Source organism: Nerophis ophidion, linkage group LG17, assembly GCF_033978795.1.
Source record: "Nerophis ophidion isolate RoL-2023_Sa linkage group LG17, RoL_Noph_v1.0, whole genome shotgun sequence".
NCBI lineage: Eukaryota > Metazoa > Chordata > Actinopteri > Syngnathiformes > Syngnathidae > Nerophis > Nerophis ophidion.
In genome coordinates, this window is record NC_084627.1 from 51,787,348 (window position 1) to 51,801,164 (window position 13,817).

Here is a 13,817-nt window from a genome sequence, read left to right on the forward strand (position 1 = left end):
AAGGCATGGGTAACTTACACATGTGTGATGGTATGGGGGTGGATTAGTGCCCAAGGCATGGGTAACTTACACATGTGTGATGGTATGGGGGTGTATTAGTGCCCAAGGCATGGGTAACTTACACATGTGTGATGGTATGGGGGTGTATTAGTGCCCAAGGCATGGGTAACTTACACATGTGTGATGGTATGGGGGTGTATTAGTGCCCAAGACATGGGTAACTTACACATCTGTGAAGGCACCATTAATGCTGAAAGGTACATACAGGTTTTGGAGCAACATATGTTGCGATCCAAGCAACGTTATCATGGACGCCCCTGCTTATTTCAGCAAGACAATGCCAAGCCACGATTTACAACAGCATGGCTTCATAGTAAAAGAGTGCGGGTACTAGACTGGCCTGCCTGTAGTCAAAATCTGTCGCCCATTGGAAATGTGTGGTGCATTATGCAATGTAAAAAAACGACTTATGATGAACAACTTAAGCTGAACATCAAGCAAGAATGTGAAAGAATTCCACCCGAAAAGTTTCAAAAATGTGTCTTCTCAGTTCCCAAATGTTTACTGAGTGTTGTTAAAAGGAAAGGCCATGTAACACACTGGTAAAAATGCCCCTGTGCCAATTTTTTGGGAATGTGGCAATAAATTCCAAATTAATGATTATTTGCACAAAAAAAAATGTGTTTCTCATTAGTTATGTTGTCTTTGCAGTCTTTTCAATTGAATATAAGTTGGAAAAGTATCTGCAAATCATTGTATTCTGTTTTTATTTAGCATTTGCACAACGTGCCAACTTCACTTGTTTTGTGTTTTTGTACAATTCCACAACTTGTGTCACGAGACTGATGGTTGGGCACACCCGCACAGAGGAAGTAGACGGGTCCTGGAGCTGCTGGGAGCCATGGAGTCGCTGTGGAGCCTTCATGAAAAGACACCGCAGGAGGAGGTGCAATAACCCCGCCCCCTTGAGAGGAGGCCAACCTTGCACGGGTCCTGAGACGGACGAGGAGCTCTGTCACATCTCCCTCTTTAAAGGGTAGAAGCTTTCCAATGTCTTTCTAATACACCTTTTCAGAGCTTCCTCTTCGGTCCTCATTTCCCCTGTGGTTATACTAAGAGTTCACTTTTCTCTTCCAGACAGGAAACGTGTGACAATGATGATGACTTCTCTACGGGATGGAGGGAAGAGCTGCCTCCTGGTGTGAAGGGCTGTCCCAGACCACCGCCACCCGACAATAGCTACCTCAGGGTAATAATCAGTTAATATTGACAAATGTGGGAAGGCCGTTCCTTTTTGGAGATGGAATTACCATGTTTGTCGGACCACAGGGCGCACCGGAGTATAAGGCGCACTGCCGATAAGCGGGTCTATTGAGGTCTCCTTTCATACAAAAGGTGCATTATTCTCTCTTCTCATCCGTGGCTTAATAATTCAACATCAACTCCAGAAATGTGTCCCGTGAAAAACCGTCCGACCAGAACCCTCTAATAACTAAAGTTCCGTGGGTGAATTAGATAAACAAACTGCAGTTTTTAGCGCTTTGATAGCTGGTCTACTGACAGATTTGCCCCGCTGCCTTGTGGGTTAGTCTGGGAAGACAAAAGACTAGGAGAGCCCATCCTGAGATAAACGCAAATGCTGGTAGGCGCACCAAAGGCGGTCCTCCGACAGATCCGAGCTCCGGCATCCTCCTGCGACTGCAAGGAGGTGCCGGTCGTCCTGGGTTTCCCTTGCCATCGGATATAGTTCCCCACAGCGAAGAAGTGACGTTGGAGTCTGCATGTCTCCCTCGTCGAAAAAGACCTCGATGGCCGAGTGGGCGAAGGTCCACAACGGTCACAAAGGCGAAAGAAGGCTGCAGCAAAGATGGGCCCCTAATTGTCTTGGTCTCCATGCCCTTGGACCCTGGCCTTCTCTTTGCCAAGGACATTGTGGTGGCTGTCTGTGCACCAGTCTCCCCACTTTTAAAGATTCCACGCACAGGCGTTCTCCTGAAGGCAGTCCCACCAACAGGAGGACAATCATACTTGTTCCGAGTGATCGCCGCCGATGACTGACAGATATAAGTAAGAACTTTACACTACTTTATATTACAAAAGGCAACGGCGGAAAATGACTGTCACATAAGAAGGTAGAGAAAAAGAAGAAGCTTATGACTACGGTGTCGGCACGGACTACAATGGCAGACTCATGCACATTTTCAGGACTTATGCAGATCCCAAATACACATCAGTGTCGTGACGAGGGGGGGGGGGGTTGCAGCTCGATGCGAGGATTGTTCTCCCAGGATGCAATCGGACTATACTGAACACGGCTTGAAGGTAGGAACATTATCTAATTATTCCAAACTCAAAGTACTACAAAAAGCGTCAAGGTGAAGGCACAGCTTAACGCAGCAAACAAAAGCTAAGACTTAGCTTAAACTATGGACATGAAACATGAAACTAAACACATGAAAATAAAATCACTAGACAAATACTAAAAACTATGGACATGAAACAGAAAGACTTACTGGACATGGCATAAATCGAACAGCATGATCAAAACAGGGCAATGTTGCCAGGTAGACTAACTGAAAAAGACAGGCTTAAATAATAATCTCAGGTGTGATCCGAACAAATGAGGCTGTTATGTTTTACTAAGAGGAGATGACGGCAGACTAACACCAGGTGGCAGTACTGTCAAAAGATTTATTTTCATACGAAGTAAATATATATATAATAAGAATATAAACAATACTAATGAATAAACCAAGGAAATGAAGTGTGACAAAAACTCAAATGTGTATGGTGTAAGGCTATGTGTGTAGATTAGCTGAGGTGTGTCTTACCAAAATGTTGACGAGAGCGAAGAAACGCGGAAGTCCGTGGGAAAACCTGTCCAAGCGGGAGGTCGAGAATCCAAAAGGTAGTCCGGGAGGCAAGGGGAACAGCAGGGGATCCAGGAGAACACGGGGAATGCGGCGGGAAGACAACAGGAAACATCAGAACCAACAGAACACGGAAGTCGCAGGGGAAGATCGAGTACGCAGGATGGAAGCCAGATACGGAATGCTTACACAGGTACAAAAGACTATAATCCGGCGAGTGATGGCAGGTTGTCCAGGTTTATGAAGGCAGCTCCGTCATTACCGTCAGGTGTGAAGATTGCAGCTGACGGCTACTGCAGGGCGGAGACGTGCACGGCTCGTCCTGGCTGTGCGCGCCCGTGGCCGTGTCCTGAGGTGCGTGTCCTGAGGTGCACACAGACGGACGAGCGGCGCTGGCAGGAGTCTGAACCGTAACAGAGGCAGGTGAAACTAATGAGTCGCCATGGAGACAAAACAGACAAAGAAGCAAAAACAGGAACTAATGAAGTCTAAAACTAACAGAACATAACAAAAACATGATCCAGACCACGGATCAAGACAATCAGCAGGTACTAGAAGGTAAGAAAAGTTGGTTTTGCATGATATTGTGACACAAAACGCCAGCTAATCGGTGCCATTTTGCATTCTTTATACACACACACCATAATAATACTGGTGTGTTCAATGCACCCACAATCCAGCAGTCGGTGCGGCTTCCTAGCTAACCCAAGTCGTACTAAAAAAATGTTGATAGATGTTTGAGCGCCGTGTGTAATGTTCTACATCCTCAATGGAACATGTCAACTGTTGGTGTTTTTTACTGCCATCATATTGCAGTCTTCACGTATCTCTTTTGTCGTGTGACTGCCATCTACTGGTCACACTTATCATTACACCATGTACCAAATAAAATTACTTCTAGGCCAGTAAGCACAACCAGAATTGTGCCGTATGGGTTAAAAGGGGAACTGTTTGGTGATAAATGGCTTTGGCTTTGCATAGTAAAGTTTTACTAATACACCCCCATACCAACACAGATGCTGGCTTTTGAACTTTGCGCCTAGAACACTCCAGATGGTTATTTTCCTCTTTGTTCCATAGGACACCACGTCCACAGTTTCCAAAAACAATTTGAAATGTGGACCTGTCAGACCACAGAACACTTTTCCACTTTGCATCAGTCCATCCAAGATGGCAGTGTTTCTGGGTGTTGTTGATAAATGGTTTTGGCTTTGCATAGTAGCGTTTTAATTTGCACTTATAGATGTAGCGACAAACTGTAGTTACTGACAGTGGTTTTCTGAAGTGTTCCTGGTCCCATGTGGTGATATCCTTTACACACTGATGTCGCTTTTTGATGTAGTACCGCCTTAGGGATTGAAGGACTGTAATATCATCGCTTACGTGCAGTGATTTCTCCAGATGGTGAAATCCCTAAATTCCTTCTTATAGCTGGTTGAGAAATGTTGTTCTTAAACTGCTTTTTTTCTCACGCATTTGTTGACAAAGTGGTGACCCTCGCCCCGTCCTTGTTTGTGAATGACTGAGCATTTCATGGAAGCTGCTTTTATAGCCAATCATGGCACCCATCTGTTTCCAATTAGCCTGCACACCTGTGGGATGTTCCAAATAAGTGTTTGATGAGCACTCCTCAACTTTCTGTCTTTTTTGCCACTTTTGCCAGGTTTTTTAAAACATGTTGCAGGCATCAAATTCCAAATGAGCTAATGTTTGCAAAAAATAACAAAGTTTACCAGTTAAATATCTTGTCTTTGCTGTCTATTCAAGTGAATATAAGTTCAAAAAAAGCAGTTCCAGATCATTGCATTCTGTTTTGATTGAGCTAACTTCACTGGTTTTGGGTTTTGTAGATTGAAAATCATAATATGACCCTTTTAAAAAAATGGCACAAAGGCTAAAATTGTCTGATGGGATTCATTGTGCGCATCTATTTTCACAACTTTCCAGTTTTGTAACGGAGACGAGTCAAATCTACAGACAGCAAAACAAAAATGCCAAGGGGACATTTATTTTTTAAAAGTACTTTTGTCCTTTTTAGAAAGCAAAGCAGTACTATGACTTTGGTGAGGATGAGGAGGTCAAGTGCTACACCGGGTTCGACATGGAAGGTTTCCAGTTCATCAACTGTCTTCCCGATGGGACGTGGAGTCCACCAAAAGCGAGGTGCCTCAGTAAGTTGATGGCTCGTTGAAATAATAGAAGTCCAAATCTGTGTGTCTGCTCTCAAGGAATGTCCTTTCTGCACCTTTAGGGAAGATCTGCCTTCCTCCCAACATCCCAGACAGCATGACTTTGTCCCCCAACAAAGAGGAATACAAAGTGGGTGATGTAGTGGGTTTCAACTGCCTTGAGGCGGGCCTGTCTCCACTGCCTCGAGGTCTGCACAGGTGTGGCACCAGACTCACCTGGGAGCCCCCGTTACCTGCAGCACTACACTGCACTGATGGTACATACTATACTGCACAGTTGTACTGTAAAGTAGGCACTAGTCCCACTCTGGTACTACACTGCACTGATGGTACATACTATACTGCACAGTTGTACTGTAAAGTAGGCACTAGTCCCACTCTGGCACTACACTGCACTGATGGTACATACTATACTGCACAGTTGTACTGTAAAGTAGGCAATAGTCCCACTCTGGCACTACACTGCACTGATGGTACATACTATACTGCACAGTTGTACTGTAAAGTAGGCACTAGTCCCACTCTGGCACTACACTGCACTGATGGTACATACTATACTGCACAGTTGTACTGTAAAGTAGGAACTAGTCCCACTCCGGCACTACACTGTACTGATGGTACATACTATACTGCACAGTTGTACTGTAAAGTAGGAACTAGTCCCACTCTGGTACTACACTGCACTGATGGTACATACTATACTGCACAGTTGTACTGTAAAGTAGGCACTAGTCCCACTCTGGCACTACACTGCACTGATGGTACATACTATACTGCACAGTTGTACTGTAAAGTAGGCACTAGTCCCACTCTGGTACTACACTGCACTGATGTACATACTATACTGCACAGTTGTACTGTAAAGTATGTACCACTCCCAGTCTGGTACTACACTGCACTAATGGTACATACTATACTGCACAGTTGTACTGTAAAGTAGGCACTAGTCCCACTCTGGCACTACACTGCACTGATGGTACATACTATACTGCACAGTTGTACTGTAAAGTAGGCACTGGTCCCAGTCTGGCACTACACTGCACTGATGGTACATACTATACTGCACAGTTGTACTGTAAAGTAGGCACTAGTCCCACTCTGGCCCTACACTGCACTGATGGTACATACTATACTGCACAGTTGTACTGTAAAGTAGGCATTAGTCCCACTCTGGTACTACACTGCACTGATGGTACATACTATACTGCACAGTTGTACTGTAAAGTAGGCACTAGTCCCACTCTGGTACTACACTGCACTGATGGTACATACTATACTGCACAGTTGTACTGTAAAGTAGGCACTAGTCCCACTCTGGCACTACACTGCACTGATGGTACATACTATACTGCACAGTTGTACTGTAAAGTAGGCACTAGTCCCACTCTGGCACTACACTGCACTGATGGTACATACTATACTGCACAGTTGTACTGTAAAGTAGGCACTAGTCCCACTCTGGTACTACACTGTACTGATGGTACATACTATACTGCACAGTTGTACTGTAAAGTAGGCACTAGTCCCACTCTGGCACTACACTGCACTGATGGTACATACTATACTGCACAGTTGTACTGTAAAGTAGGTACTAGTCCCACTCTGGTACTACACTGCACTGATGGTACATACTATATTGCACAGTTGTACTGTAAAGTAGGCACTAGTCCCACTCTGGCACTACACTGCACTGATGGTACATACTATACTGCACAGTTGTACTGTAAAGTAGGTACTAGTCCCAGTCTGGTACTACACTGCACTGATGGTACATACTATACTGCACAATTGTACTGTAAAGTAGGCACTAGTCCCATTCTGGCACTACACTGCACTGATGGTACATACTATACTGCAAAGTTGTACTGTAAAGTAGGCACTAGTCCCACTCTGGCACTACACTGCACTGATGGTACATACTATACTGCACAGTTGTACTGTAAAGTAGGCACTAGTCCCACTCTGGCACTACACTGCACTGATGGTACACACTATACTGCACAGTTGGACTGTAAAGTAGGTACTAGTCCCACTCTGGTACTACACTGCACTGATGGTACATACTATACTGCACAGTTGTAAAGTAGGCACTAGTCCCACTCTGGTACTACACTGCACTGATGGTACATACTATACTGCACAGTTGTACTGTAAAGTAGGCACTAGTCCCACTCTGGTACTACACTGCACTGATGGTACATACTATACTGCACAGTTGTACTGTAAAGTAGGTACTAGTCCCAGTCTGGTACTACACTGCACTGATGGTACATACTATACTGCACAGTTGTACTGTAAAGTAGGCACTAGTCCCACTCTGGCACTACACTGCACTGATGGTACATACTATACTGCACAGTTGTACTGTAAAGTAGGCACTAGTCCCACTCTGGCACTACACTGCACTGATGGTACATACTATACTGCACAGTTGTACTGTAAAGTAGGCACTAGTCCCACTCTGGTACTACACTGCACTGATGGTACATACTATACTGCACAGTTGTAATGTAAAGTAGGCACTAGTCCCACTCTGGCACTACACTGCACTGATGGTACATACTATACTGCACAGTTGTACTGTAAAGTAGGCACTAGTCCCACTCTGGCACTACACTGCACTGATGGTACATACTATACTGCACAGTTGTACTGTAAAGTAGGTACTATTCCCACTCTGGTACTACACTGCACTGATGGTACATACTATATTGCACAGTTGTACTGTAAAGTAGGCCCTAGTCCCACTCTGGCACTACACTGCACTGATGGTACATACTATACTGCACAGTTGTACTGTAAAGTAGGTACTAGTCCCAGTCTGGTACTACACTGCACTGATGGTACATACTATACTGCACAGTTGTACTGTAAAGTAGGCACTAGTCCCACTCTGGCACTACACTGCACTGATGGTACATACTATACTGCAAAGTTGTACTGTAAAGTAGGCACTAGTCCCACTCTGGCACTACACTGCACTGATGGTACATACTATACTGCACAGTTGTACTGTAAAGTAGGCACTAGTCCCACTCTGGCACTACACTGCACTGATGGTACATACTATACTGCACAGTTGGACTGTAAAGTAGGTACTAGTCCCACTCTGGTAGTACACTGCACTGATGGTACATACTATACTGCACAGTTGTAAAGTAGGCACTAGTCCCACTCTGGTACTACACTGCACTGATGGTACATACTATACTGCACAGTTGTACTGTAAAGTAGGCACTAGTCCCACTCTGGTACTACACTGCACTGATGGTACATACTATACTGCACAGTTATACTGTAAAGTAGGTACTAGTCCCAGTCTGGTACTACATTGCACTGATGGTACATACTATACTGCACAGTTGTAAAGTAGGAACTAGTCCCACTCTGGCACTACACTGCACTGATGGTACATACTATACTGCACAGTTGTACTGTAAAGTAGGTACTAGTCCCACTCTGGTACTACACTGCACTGATGGTACATACTATACTGCACAGTTGTAAAGTAGGCACTAGTCCCACTCTGGTACTACACTGCACTGATGGTACATAATATACTGCACAGTTGTACTGTGAAGTAGGCACTAGTCCCACTCTGGCACTACACTGCACTGATGGTACATACTATACTGCACAGTTGTACTGTAAAGTAGGCACTAGTCCCACTCTGGCACTACACTGCACTGATGGTACATACTATACTGCACAGTTGTACTGTAAAGTAGGCACTAGTCCCACTCTGGCACTACACTGCACTGATGGTACATACTATACTGCACAGTTGTACTGTAAAGTAGGTACTAGTCCCACTCTGGTACTACACTGCACTGATGGTACATACTATACTGCACAGTTGTAAAGTAGGCACTAGTCCCACTCTGGTACTACACTGCACTGATGGTACATACTATACTGCACAGTTGTACTGTAAAGTAGGTACTAGTCCCAGTCTGGTACTACACTGCACTAATGGTACATACTATACTGCACAGTTGTACTGTAAAGTAGGCACTAGTCCCACTCTGGCACTACACTGCACTGATGGTACATACTATACTGCACAGTTGTACTGTAAAGTAGGCACTAGTCCCACTCTGGCACTACACTGCACTGATGGTACATACTATACTGCACAGTTGTACTGTAAAGTAGGTACTAGTCCCACTCTGGTACTACACTGCACTGATGGTACATACTATATTGCACAGTTGTACTGTAAAGTAGGCACTAGTCCCACTCTGGCACTACACTGCACTGATGGTACATACTATACTGCACAGTTGTACTGTAAAGTAGGTACTAGTCCCAGTCTGGTACTACACTGCACTGATGGTACATACTATACTGCACAATTGTACTGTAAAGTAGGCACTAGTCCCACTCTGGCACTACACTGCACTGATGGTACATACTATACTGCAAAGTTGTACTGTAAAGTAGGCACTAGTCCCACTCTGGCACTACACTGCACTGATGGTACATACTATACTGCACAGTTGTACTGTAAAGTAGGCACTAGTCCCACTCTGGCACTACACTGCACTGATGGTACATACTATACTGCACAGTTGTACTGTAAAGTAGGTACTAGTCCCAGTCTGGTACTACACTGCACTGATGGTACATACTATACTGCACAGTTGTAAAGTAGGCACTAGTCCCACTCTGGCACTACACTGCACTGATGGTACATACTATACTGCACAGTTGTACTGTAAAGTAGGCACTAGTCCCACTCTGGCACTACACTGCACTGATGGTACATACTATACTGCACAGTTGTACTGTAAAGTAGGCACTAGTCCCACTCTGGTACTACACTGCACTGATGGTACATACTATACTGCACAGTTGTAATGTAAAGTAGGCACTAGTCCCACTCTGGCACTACACTGCACTGATGGTACATACTATACTGCACAGTTGTACTGTAAAGTAGGCACTAGTCCCACTCTGGCACTACACTGCACTGATGGTACATACTATACTGCACAGTTGTACTGTAAAGTAGGTACTAGTCCCACTCTGGTACTACACTGCACTGATGGTACATACTATATTGCACAGTTGTACTGTAAAGTAGGCACTAGTCCCACTCTGGCACTACACTGCACTGATGGTACATACTATACTGCACAGTTGTACTGTAAAGTAGGTACTAGTCCCAGTCTGGTACTACACTGCACTGATGGTACATACTATACTGCACAGTTGTACTGTAAAGTAGGCACTAGTCCCACTCTGGCACTACACTGCACTGATGGTACATACTTTACTGCAAAGTTGTACTGTAAAGTAGGCACTAGTCCCACTCTGGCACTACACTGCACTGATGGTACATACTATACTGCACAGTTGTAAAATAGGCACTAGTCCCACTCTGGTACTACACTGCACTGATGGTACATACTATACTGCACAGTTGTACTGTAAAGTAGGTACTAGTCCCAGTCTGGTACTACACTGCACTGATGGTACATACTATACTGCACAGTTGTACTGTAAAGTAGGCACTAGTCCCACTCTGGCACTACACTGCACTGATGGTACATACTATACTGCACAGTTGTACTGTAAAGTAGGTACTAGTCCCACTCTGGTACTACACTGCACTGATGGTACATACTATACTGCACAGTTGTAAAATAGGCACTAGTCCCACTCTGGTACTACACTGCACTGATGGTACATACTATACTGCACAGTTGTACTGTAAAGTAGGTACTAGTCCCAGTCTGGTACTACACTGCACTGATGGTACATACTATACTGCACAGTTGTACTGTAAAGTAGGCACTAGTCCCACTCTGGCACTACACTGCACTGATGGTACATACTATACTGCACAGTTGTACTGTAAAGTAGGCACTAGTCCCAGTCTGGTACTACACTGCACTAATGGTACATACTATACTGCACAGTTGTACTGTAAAGTAGGCACTAGTCCCACTCTGGCACTACACTGCACTGATGGTACATACTATACTGCACAGTTGTACTGTAAAGTAGGCACTAGTCCCAGTCTGGCACTACACTGCACTGATGGTACATACTATACTGCACAGTTGTACTGTAAAGTAGGCACTAGTCCCACTCTGGCCCTACACTGCACTGATGGTACATACTATACTGCACAGTTGTACTGTAAAGTAGGCATTAGTCCCACTCTGGTACTACACTGCACTGATGGTACATACTATACTGCACAGTTGTACTGTAAAGTAGGCACTAGTCCCACTCTGGTACTACACTGCACTGATGGTACATACTATACTGCACAGTTGTACTGTAAAGTAGGCACTAGTCCCACTCTGGCACTACACTGCACTGATGGTACATACTATACTGCACAGTTGTACTGTAAAGTAGGCACTAGTCCCACTCTGGCACTACACTGCACTGATGGTACATACTATATTGCACAGTTGTACTGTAAAGTAGGCACTAGTCCCACTCTGGCACTACACTGCACTGATGGTACATACAATACTGCACAGTTGTACTGTAAAGTAGGTACTAGTCCCAGTCTGGTACTACACTGCACTGATGGTACATACTATACTGCACAGTTGTACTGTAAAGTAGGCACTAGTCCCACTCTGGCACTACACTGCACTGATGGTACATACTATACTGCAAAGTTGTACTGTAAAGTAGGCACTAGTCCCACTCTGGCACTACACTGCACTGATGGTACATACTATACTGCACAGTTGTACTGTAAAGTAGGCACTAGTCCCACTCTGGCACTACACTGCACTGATGGTACATACTATACTGCACAGTTGTACTGTAAAGTAGGTACTAGTCCCACTCTGGTACTACACTGCACTGATGGTACATACTATACTGCACAGTTGTACTGTAAAGTAGGTACTAGTCCCAGTCTGGTACTACACTGCACTGATGGTACATACTATACTGCACAGTTGTAAAGTAGGAACTAGTCCCACTCTGGCACTACACTGCACTGATGGTACATACTATACTGCACAGTTGTACTGTAAAGTAGGCACTAATCCCACTCTGGCACTACACTGCACTGATGGTACATAATATACTGCACAGTTGTACTGTAAAGTAGGCACTAGTCCCACTCTGGCACTACACTGCACTGATGGTACATACTATACTGCACAGTTGTACTGTAAAGTAGGTACTAGTCCCACTCTGGTACTACACTGCACTGATGGTACATACTATACTGCACAGTTGTAAAATAGGCACTAGTCCCACTCTGGTACTACACTGCACTGATGGTACATACTATACTGCACAGTTGTACTGTAAAGTAGGTACTAGTCCCAGTCTGGTACTACACTGCACTGATGGTACATACTATACTGCACAGTTGTACTGTAAAGTAGGCACTAGTCCCACTCTGGCACTACACTGCACTGATGGTACATACTATACTGCACAGTTGTACTGTAAAGTAGGCACTAGTCCCAGTCTGGTACTACACTGCACTAATGGTACATACTATACTGCACAGTTGTACTGTAAAGTAGGCACTAGTCCCAATCTGGCACTACACTGCACTGATGGTACATACTATACTGCACAGTTGTACTGTAAAGTAGGCACTAGTCCCAGTCTGGCACTACACTGCACTGATGGTACATACTATACTGCACAGTTGTACTGTAAAGTAGGCACTAGTCCCACTCTGGCCCTACACTGCACTGATGGTACATACTATACTGCACAGTTGTACTGTAAAGTAGGCATTAGTCCCACTCTGGTACTACACTGCACTGATGGTACATACTACACTGCACAGTTGTACTGTAAAGTAGGCACTAGTCCCACTCTGGTACTACACTGCACTGATGGTACATACTATACTGCACAGTTGTACTGTAAAGTAGGCACTAGTCCCACTCTGGCACTACACTGCACTGATGGTACATACTATACTGCACAGTTGTACTGTAAAGTAGGCACTAGTCCCACTCTGGCACTACACTGCACTGATGGTACATACTATACTGCACAGTTGTACTGTAAAGTAGGCACTAGTCCCACTCTGGTACTACACTGTACCGATGGTACATACTATACTGCACAGTTGTACTGTAAAGTAGGCACTAGTCCCACTCTGGCACTACACTGCACTGATGGTACGTACTATACTGCACAGTTGTACTGTAAAGTAGGTACTAGTCCCACTCTGGTACTACGCTGCACTGATGGTACATACTATATTGCACAGTTGTACTGTAAAGTAGGCACTAGTCCCACTCTGGCACTACACTGCACTGATGGTACATACTATACTGCACAGTTGTACTGTAAAGTAGGTACTAGTCCCAGTCTGGTACTACACTGCACTGATGGTACATACTATACTGCACAATTGTACTGTAAAGTAGGCACTAGTCCCACTCTGGCACTACACTGCACTGATGGTACATACTATACTGCAAAGTTGTACTGTAAAGTAGGCACTAGTCCTACTCTGGCACCACACTGCACTGATGGCACATACTATACTGCACAGTTGTACTGTAAAGTAGGCACTAGTCCCACTCTGGCACTACACTGCACTGATGGTACATACTATACTGCACAGTTGGACTGTAAAGTAGGTACTAGTCCCACTCTGGTACTACACTGCACTGATGGTACATACTATACTGCACAGTTGTAAAGTAGGCACTAGTCCCACTCTGGTACTACACTGCACTGATGGTACATACTATACTGCACAGTTGTACTGTAAAGTAGGCACTAGTCCCACTCTGGTACTACA

General features: G+C 44.7%; 1 protein-coding gene across 1 annotated transcript in view; it reads left to right on the forward strand.

Moving 5' to 3' along the window:
• Positions 1 to 13,817, forward strand: part of c6 (complement component 6) — a 58,404-nt gene that overhangs the window by 27,790 nt on the left and 16,797 nt on the right. The window contains exons 12-15 of the mRNA XM_061877165.1: positions 868 to 1,036; positions 1,138 to 1,249; positions 4,909 to 5,041; positions 5,122 to 5,316. Of these exons, the coding sequence (XP_061733149.1) occupies positions 868 to 1,036; positions 1,138 to 1,249; positions 4,909 to 5,041; positions 5,122 to 5,316 (609 nt within the window). The remainder of the gene's footprint in view (positions 1 to 867; positions 1,037 to 1,137; positions 1,250 to 4,908; positions 5,042 to 5,121; positions 5,317 to 13,817) is intronic.